The following is a 10,059-nucleotide window of genomic DNA, read 5'->3' as shown; positions in this document are numbered from 1 at the left end:
GATAAGACATTCAGATTCCAGGAGTATAAAGAGCAGCATGCCGCAGGGAATTTAAAATCTGACTAGGGTAACAGATTGAGCAGACATTGAAGAGATGGCTTGGCCGAAATGGAGTTGGGGTCAGAGTAAGGGTAAGAATACTGAAAAGACAACCTCTGATCTCACTGGGTACTGCTTTAGCATGACATGCTGGGGAGGTGGGCAGCGGTACAGATACCTGCATGGTAAGGTAATGGAATGCCAGTGATGTTTGCTAGAGGATAATGAGGCAAAACAGAGAGGTCAAGGGGAGTTTTTCAACCTCTAATGCAGACAGAGAATATAGGAGATACCAGTGGCCTCTTTTATATAAAATGAGAAATTGCTTCTCTAAATAGTGCCTTTTAGTGGCCTAGCAGTTGAACCTAGCGAACTAAGCAGTACAAGGGCCTTTTATAGGTTCATGGAAAAAGATGAAATTAAAGTGTGAGCTTATTTTGGTACAAAACATGTTGAAACTCGTGCATAGACATTCATAACCCACATTTCTGTGAACTTTTTTGGAAGTCTCTTGTATAATGAATTTTAGAGCAAGATTCAGAGTAATCTAATTTCATTAACTCATGTAAATTACCCTGGTTAACCTGACTGACTGGGTTGATAAATGAAAGAGCAAAACATTTTTAAGATGGTCCCAAACAAGGAAATGTAGAGTATTCTTAATGTTTCATCTCATGAAAATGTCTCCATTTAGCTTGGAACTCTATTTTTAAAAATACTGCTTACGTAAGATGAGAGGATTGTACAATAGATACACGAATAAGTTTGCGATTACATGGGTTCTGACCTTCAGACTTTGAAAAATCTTTGAGTTCGGTAAGAAAACTCTGTTGGTGTTTATAGTGTTCCTTTGTGTTTGTTAGTAGATTCTGGAAAATGTTGGATAATTATGTGGGCAAATAAATAAATAAATAAGTGGAGAGAATCAGGAAAAGTCTTGTAGAGGTTGGGCTGGAGAAACACAAAGTCATAGGCCCACACTTTTGCTTTCCCTTCCTTGCTAGCCTTGTTGACTTCACTTATATAAAATATTGAGGAGATGAGTCAGGAGACAAGTAGACTTTGAAGTGTGTATGTATTACTGTTACCATGCCACTAGGCCCAGCCACAGGGCTGCAGATGGTAGTGTACTGACTGACCTCTAGAACTGGAAGCCACGTGGCTGACTGTGAGTTTGAATCCCGAGTCTCTAGGTGTGCATGTGTCCAAGATCCTGGTGAGACAGAGGGCTGGGATATAGGAATCACAACATGATGAGATCCTGTCGAGATGTCTGCCTCACTTTCTCTGTATCAAAAAATAAAAGAAGGGACCAGCAGTTAGCATAATGACTATGTCACTGGACTCCCTTGTAGACAACCAGGGTTCAAGTCCCAGACCCGGTAGCTTAAACTCACGCCGGGTGCATGTCCCTGTGTTCCCAAGATCCTGAGAGGAGAATGGAGGAGAAGGGATTGCTATGTGGCCATCCCCCCGGAGGGTGATTTTTCACTTTCTATCTCTCTGTCTCTCTCTGTCTTTCTGGCAAGCGCATGCGCCCCATAGCAAAAACCTTTCCCCTCCCCCCCAAGAAAAAGTAAACTTAAATTTAAAAAAATATGCCACTAGGATAAATATTGTCAAAAGAATGTAAGAACCATGTCCTCTGTCAGTTTGGCTTCTTAAATTGACTCCTTTCTTGTTCTGTCATTAAATGAATTCCCTGCAGATAACTCAAAACATTTTCAAAATAAAAATGGATTTTATTCACATTATTGATTTATAGTTTTAGAATCTGACAGAATATCTGACACCACAATTTTTGAAGTATCGCTTGCAGTCACTTTTGCTAAGGAAAAATAAGTTACTTAGTACTACTCCTCCTCTGCCATGTTTTTAACATTTTAACATCCAAACCTAAAAGGCAGAAAGAAAAAAGAAAAGAAAGTCCATTCTGAGGCAATGCACCAGAGGGCGCTGTAGTCCAGTTCTTCTTGAGACAGAAGTCCTCTGGTCCTAAGTTTGCATCTCATGGAACAGCCAATGAGAACATGGGGCTGAAAGTAACGTTCATGCTCTCCCTCGGGGAAGTTCTCCACTCCATGTAATGTCTGCTTTTTAAAACAATACCTGTTTGTCCAGCGACACGGACATTACGCTAACTGCTGGTCCCAATAACTCGTATGTTGATGTGCTTGATTGAGCCAATATATAGTGTATCCTGGATGGAAAAATCTCATTTTGTATGCTGTAATGATGTATAGTGAATGAATATAAATAAATAAATTTTAAAAATAAACTATAGTCTATAAAAAAATAAAAATGAAAATAAAAACAATGTCTGTTTCCAACCATGTTTTTCCTCCTGAATAATCATTTCAGAAGGGTGATTATTTAGAAGGCTAGGTATAAATTTCATTGTTCAAATATTTTGTAGTTCCTTTTAAAATTGCCTTAAAAGCCTGTGAACTATTTCCTTTTGGAGGTCCTCTGTGGAAGCCTTTATGTTTTGAAAGGAAATTAATTTATAGAACTAGCCTGAAGTTATTTGGTGTCAAGGAGACAAGAAAGGAGATAAATCAGTGCTGGATGTAGTGTTTTGTTGTTTTTTTCGTTTTGTTTTTTGTTTTTTTTCCAACCAAGAAATTAGGGCCAGCAGGTGGTTTATGGTTAAGGGCTGGACTCCCATATGTCTGACTGTGGTTCAGGTCCTGGACCCAGCAGCTTGAAAACCATGCCAGGCGTGTATGTGCGTGCGTGTCCAATGTCCCTAGAGGAGAAAAGGTTACAGCGTGGCCATCTCCCCTAGGCTGTGATTTCTCACTTTCCCTCTCTCTCTGTCTCTCTCTGGTGAGCACACACACTCTATGGCAAAAACTTACAAAACAATGGAAAAAAATAATAATAATTTCACAATTTGCTAATCTTGTGTGTTCTGACACTGCAAATGATAGTACTTAACTGAATAGAAGAAAGTGCTGTGTGACATTGATTCTCAACTATCTCAGAATCCTTAACAACTTTTTTCTTCCTGGCTACCCACATGCAAGTCCCGTTTCTCCTATAGCACATTATTTATAATAGTAAATGCTATGAAATTATCTCCCACCTGCAAAACCACAGCACTGATAGTACTTCAGTCTTACTATGCGGGCCTGAGAGAACTAATGTTTGGCATTTCCTTGCTTTTCTTTTTTTATAATTTTATTACGCGTACTTGCATTTTATTTTATAAACTATATGTTTTACATGACTTTTGAACTTTTTAAAGAATTATTTTCTTCATTATTATTATTTTTTAATTTGACCAGAGAGAGAGAAAGTGAGAAAGTAAGCCAGGACTCAAACCACAGTCAGCCATGTGGGAGTCTAGCACCTTAACCACCATGCCACCTACTGGTCCCCCGACCTTTTGAACTTTTTTAAAAAACTTAAACCTATATTGCTATGGTTCTTCTGTTTTATTTATTTATTTATTATTTTACCTTTTTTTTTAAAAAAAAAGATTTGGTGTAAGGTGCATGCGCTCACCAGAGAGACAGAGTGAGAAACCACCACCACCCCCCCCCCACCCCAGAGGTATGGTCATACCACAGTCTCTTCTCCATTCTCCTTTCTGGATTTTGGGCGTGCACACACATACGGATTGAGTTTTTAAGTCGCCGGGTCTAAGACTCGAACCACAGTCAACTACGTGAGAGTCCAGCGATGCAACCATTACACCATCTGCTGGCCCCAGTTCATCTGTTTTATTATGTTTGGCTGACACACTCATTACTGTGATTGCCGTACATGCTCTAACTGAAATGATTTTTCTATTTCACTGCCAATGTGCTTTGGGTTGTTTCAGGTTTTGTCTGACAAATAGGAATATCGTGAACATTCTTGCTCATGTGTCCTGCAGCCATTTCTCCAGTAATAATGTTCAGTTATGTTTGTTTCTAGCTATCTATAAAAAAGAATGGAATTACTTTGTTGGAATTTTTCTACATTCCAAAAGAATTTAAGCTAAAATTTATGAAGAATGCTTATAGAATGGTTAATTCAAAACATTCATATGGCCTTGTTTCCTCTTTGTACCTGTTGTCAAAATGACTAAGAGAATAATATAGAGATGTACAATGGCATGTAGACATATGCAGCTTTAATATGCATAAGGCAAGGTGAAGCCAACCTCACCCATAAGAAGAAGCTCTTTCTAGTATCCCCTCTGATGCAACCTCAACCAAATCTAGAATATTTTCTTGGACTGTCATAATTCATTGTCTAAGAAGCCTTTTACTCTTACAAAACATGGGAGAGTGTGGATGGGAAGAACGACAGATCTCCTTTATTCATATAAGCAGTGTATACTTTAACGAAACTAAAGATATGGCTGAGAATATTTACCATCTTAATTTATTTAACTAATAATTACTAAGCCTATGCTATATCCCCACTCTTGTACCTCAGAAACACCATCAGGCCTTTTCCAGTTTCAAGAAGAAAAGCAGCCAGTTTTGCAGGTGTCAGAAACACAGTCTAGAGCAGCTTGAATTCACTTGTTTATTTATCTTAAACAGGTATGAATAATCTAAAATACAAAGCCACCCCAGGTCCTAGAGGTGATAGATTGGAGAGCCCCCAAGAACTTCGTTCACACCCGATTGTCAAAGCTACAATGAATTGAAGTGAAAGTAAATGTTTTCTTGATTGAACTGACTATGTTTCTAATTGAACACAAATTTCTTGAAAATCAGAACACCATCCAGGTTCTTACGAAGACGACTTGATTTAGCAGGTCTGGTCATTGGTCTTCCATTTACAGGAATGAAGAAGGATCACTCAGGTCACAGTTTTCGATGTGTATGTGCGATTGTATGCCAGGATAAACTTTCTGCAAGGGCAATAGGATTCCCAGCTTTTCTCCCTTCTTGATAGAACCTTTATACTTAACTGGCTTAATGTAGAAAATTTTGATACAGAAACCTAAAAGAAAAGAAGTACAGTTATTCATTATCTGGGCTTCAGTAGACTTGACTCAGAAATTTAAAAAATAAAAGATGAAATGGAAAACAAAAATTAAATAGAATTGAATGAATTCAGGAGGGGAAGAGAATAAAATGATGGAACCCTATATAATAATTAAAAAAAAACACTAAATTACAAGATGTCAATGGGAAAATAGATTCAAATGAAAGCTTAATAAAGGCATTAAGGAATAATAGGAAAACTTGGGGCTGGCAGGTGGTGTTGTGGTTAAGGGATTGGACTCTCACATAGCCAACCATGGTTCAGGTCCCAGACCCAGCAGCTGGCAACAGACAGGGCACATGTGCATGCATGCCAAAAATTCTGAGAGGAGTAGTAATTGCAGCGTGACCATCCCCCTTGGTGGGTGACTTCTTGCTATCTCTCTGTCTCTTTATGTCCCTTCACCAAGTGCACACACCCTATAGCAAAAATCTCCCTCAAGAGACCAGCAGGTGGCGTGATGGTTAAAGGCGCTGAATTCCCACATGGCTGACCGCGGTTTGAGTCCCAGACCTGGTGGTTTGTTTTCTCTCTTTCTCTCTCTCTCTCTCTCTCACTCTGTCCCTCTCTGGTCAAATTGAAATAAACAAATGAATAAGTAAATAAATAAAGTTAAGTAAAATAATTCTTAAAAAAAAAAAAAAAAAACTCCCTTAAAAGAAAACAAAAAAAGAGTAGAAAAACTTTGGGTGGGTGAGATAATTGACCTAGAATGTCAACTCCAAGATGTATTTTAATAAAAGTATTAGCTTTTAAAAATAAAGAAAAATACAAATGACTTGAACAAAAATACAAGCCTTCCTAAATACCAAAAGAACTTAGCAAAACAGACCCACCATGTAAAGAAACAGATAATCAGTATAATGCAATATTTATAATGTGCAATACTGTGACAGTGTTGGGACCAGATATATAAGTCATATCTCTAAATGCGAATGTGCTTAACTTGTCTACTAAACAAAAATGCTTTTCCTATTGGCTTGAAAGGCAAAGTCCAATTCTGTGCTGCGTGAAATAAAACATAGGGATCGAAAGGCTAAAAATAGAGCGGGACGAAGATTTGCTAAGGGTGGAAGCAATAAGCAAGGGTTATGATGTTATGCTGGCTGAAAGTGGAATTCAGGCTGAAACACACTGCAACAAAACAGAGGAGAACAAGGTGTCATGGTCAATGCCACAACTCATAACGCACTTACAATAGTTCCAATGATCCATGTACTAAATGACACGGAAACCATCAATATAAAGCAGAGACTACAGGTGATAAAAGGGAAAATAGAAACCCAGTAATAACAGGAGACTTGAACACATCACTCTCAGTGCAAACAGGTCTAATGGGCAAACAAATAAACAAAAGAGTAATAAGTAAGGTAGCAGCATTGTGCTGTTCAAGACATAGACACTAGCCACGTGGGACTATTCAGCATTTGAAGTCTAGCTAATATCAAATGTGCTTTCAGGGTAAAATAGACAGAACTTGCTTTCTTTTTTAATGATGGATGGTATGTGCATGCACATGCAAAAGACAGAGACAGAGAGAAAGCACCCTCAACAGGGTCTCATCACACTGCCAGCCCTCTACAGGATCTTGGGTGTCTCTGGAGTCTTTTCAGACCAACCAAGGGATCCAAACCCTCAGTCAGCAAATGGCTTCCAGTCTTTCAGGGCCTTGCCACAGAAGCTGGACCCAAAAAGTGTTTTGAAGACTTACTATTTAAAAATGCAAAATATCTCAATAACTTTTTTATTGGTTACATATTGACATGATAAATTGAAGATATTGTGTTAGAAAAAATAATGAAATTTTAATTATGTCTTTTTCCTTTAATATGCTTACTAGAAAATTTCAAATTACATTTACAGCTTATATGGACCATACTGCTATAGAAGATCTAAACAAAATCCATAAGGTAGGTCTTGTGAATATTTGTTAAACAAAAGACGTGCAAGACCTCTACACTAAACTACCAATACAACAACTACCAATATACTGAGTGATCAGAAGGGTCATGACATTTTTTTCTATGTTGTTTTTATTCAAAAATGCATCATGACTTTTCTGATGACCCAATAATAATGAAAGAAGACATAAATAAATGGAAGATATAACTGCTTTATATCATCACTACTTTAAAGATCATCAGTTCTTCTGACCTATATATTCAGTACAAACCCTACCAAAGCTGCAGTAGGAGTTTTGGTGGAAATGGGCAAATTGATTTTGTAATTTATTTGAAAATATCAATGACCAAAAATGCCAAAGCAATCTGACAAGAGAATGAAGTTGTTGGGGTGAGTAGGTGGCATAGAGCTTAAGGCGCTGGACTCTCACATGGTAGACCATGGTTTGGGTCCCAGACCTGGAGCTTGAAAATTATGCTGAGTACATGTGCGTGTGTGCCCAAAATTCCAGGAGGCAAATGGAGGAGAAGGGATTGCAGAGTGGTGATCTCCTGGGGGGGAGGGGGAGGTGATTTCTCACTTTCCCTCTCATTATCTCTCAGGGTCTGTCTCGCTCCAGCAAGCACATGTGCCCTATGGCTAAAACCGTAAAAAAGCAAACCAAAAGAACAAAGTTGAAAAACTTATACCATGAAATAGCAAGACGTTTTGTAAAGCTATTATAATTAAGGCAGTGTGGGATTCGTGCAAGATTGACAAACTGACCGATGAAACACAACAAAACAGATTCGCATATATTCAGATCCTGATTTATGATAAAGGACTGCAGTGCAGTAGAGGAAAAACAGTCTTGTCCATTGGAGTCAATTAGAAGTCAGTACGGAAAAACATCTTGTCCCATGTCTCATTCCTTATGCAAAAGCCAGTTCTAGCCAGATCACAGATCTAAGTAGGAAGGGTGAAACAATAAAGCTTGTAAAAAAAAATTAGGGGAACCAGCAGTTAGCCTAATGGCTATGTTGCTGGACTCCCACGTAGTCGATCGCGGTTCGCGTCCCGGACCCGGTGGCTTAAAACTCACGCCAAGCGCATGTACGTGCGTGTGTGCCCAAGATCCCGAGAGGAGAATGGAGGAGAAGGGATTGCAGTGTGACCATCCCCCCTGGGGGGTGATTTCTTGCTTTTTATCTCTCTGTCTCTCTCTGTCTGTGGCGAGCGCATGAGCCCTGTAGTGAAAATCTCTCCAAAAAAAAAAAAAAAGAAAGAAAAATTAGGAAAGTATCTTTACATCTTCATGGTTGACAAATGTATCTTAGATCGAAAAATGTGTTAACACTAAAGGACGTGATTACTAACTTTTAACCACATGAGAAAAAATGTTCTGGGACTGGCCCTGTAGCACAGTGGTTAAGGGTTGTGTGCTGGGAGCCAGATCCCACATGACTTACTGCTGTTCAAATTCCAGCCCTTGTGGCTTGAAAAACACACTGGGCACATATGTGTGCGTGTCCAAAATCCTGATGGGACAGATAAGTGGGAAAAAGGATTGCAGTGTGACCATGCCCCATCAGAGTGCGATTTCTCTCTCCTCTCTCACTCTCTTTTGTGAGTGTAATATACCTTCTGACGATTCAAAAAAAAGAAAGCCTAAAAATAATAAGGTTTTCTGTTTATTAAAAGACAATGTCAGGACCAGCAGACGGAGTAATAGATACATTGCTGCACTCCCACAGAGTTAACCCCAGTTCAAGTCCTGGACCTGGAGGCTTAAAACTCACACCCAGTACATGTGGGTTCATGCCCAAAATCTCAAGAGAAGAATGGAGGAGAAGGGATTGCAGCATAGCCATCCCCCCAGGGGGTAATTTCTCACTTTCTGTTTTTCTGTCTCTCCAGTGAGTGCATGTGCCCTATAGCAAAAATCTCTCTAAAAGCAAACAAACAAACAAACAAAAACACAAAGACAGTGTTAAAGAAGTGAAAAGGAAATGCACAAACTGGGAGATTTTCTGTATGTGTGTAATATGAATCTACACACACACACACACACACACACCTTCAAAAAGTTTGTGGAAAGTGAAATTAAAGTGCAAGTTTATTTTGGATGAAAACCTTTTTAAAATCTGGGGCCAGCGATTAGTGAAATGGCTATGTCGCTGAGCTCCCATGTAGCCAACCATTGTTGGAGTCCAGGACCCGGTGACTTAAAGTCATGCTGTGTGCGTGTGCGTGCGTGCCCAAGATCCCAACAGGAGAATGGAGGACAAGGGATTGCAGCATGGCCATCCCTCCTGGGGGTTGACTTCTTGCTTTCTGTCTCTCTGGCTCTGTCTTTCTGGTGAGCATACGCGCCCTATAGCAAAAAACCTTCAAAAGAAAAAAAAACCTTTTTACAATTTATCCATAGTTATTTTATGTTTTTCTATGACTTGTATATGTATACAGATAGATAGATCTTAAAACTCATATCTATACCATATAAACAGCTTCCACAAGTCAATGAGGAAAAACATTCAGTAGGAGAATGAGGAAAACATTTGAATAGGCATTTCACAAATGATGGTATCTGAAATTACCAGTAAGTATGAAAAGGTGCTCACTTCATTACCCATTAGGGACATGCCGATTCAGACCACAATGAGATGCCACCACAGGCTCATCTGAATGGTTAAAGTGAAAAAGTAAATAGAGAACACCAAATACTGTGTATGGAGCGACTGACACTTTCATACGGAAGTGTAAATTGCTACAACTATTTTGGAAAATGAGCAGCAGTATTAACAAAAGTGGAGATACACGTACAAGTGTATGTCAGAAATTTCAGGGCAAAATGGAATTAAAGTATGAGTTTATTTTGGCATAAACATTTTTGAAATAGTTTTTCATAGTATGCATTTTCCTTAAGGTTTTTGAAGACTGCTCGCGTACCATGTGAAGCAGTTCCACTTCTATATCATTCTATCAGTAGAAAAAAGAAGGAACATGGATGCGAAAACATGGATGAGTTTCACAGTCATGATGTAGAGTGAAAGAAGCTCTACAAGAAAGAGTATATGCTGTTTAATTGAGTGAAAGAAGCTCTACAAGAAAGAGTATATGCTGTTTAATTTTATATATATATATATT

General features: G+C 38.7%; 1 protein-coding gene across 1 annotated transcript in view; it reads right to left on the bottom strand.

The window, feature by feature from the left end:
* Positions 1–4,549: 4,549 nt before the first annotated feature.
* The window catches only part of LECT2 (leukocyte cell derived chemotaxin 2), a 19,580-nt gene continuing 14,070 nt past the window's right edge, over positions 4,550–10,059 (bottom strand). Inside the window, exon 4 of the mRNA XM_006166828.3 lies at positions 4,550–4,986. Within this exon, the coding sequence (XP_006166890.1) occupies positions 4,820–4,986 (167 nt within the window). The 3' untranslated portion in view covers positions 4,550–4,819. The remainder of the gene's footprint in view (positions 4,987–10,059) is intronic.

This window comes from Tupaia chinensis, unplaced genomic scaffold (assembly GCF_000334495.1).
Source record: "Tupaia chinensis unplaced genomic scaffold, TupChi_1.0 Scaffold144346_1, whole genome shotgun sequence".
NCBI classification, from domain to species: Eukaryota; Metazoa; Chordata; class Mammalia; order Scandentia; family Tupaiidae; genus Tupaia; species Tupaia belangeri.
Note: the sequence above shows the minus strand (reverse complement) of the source record. Positions and strands in the feature narration are given on the sequence as shown.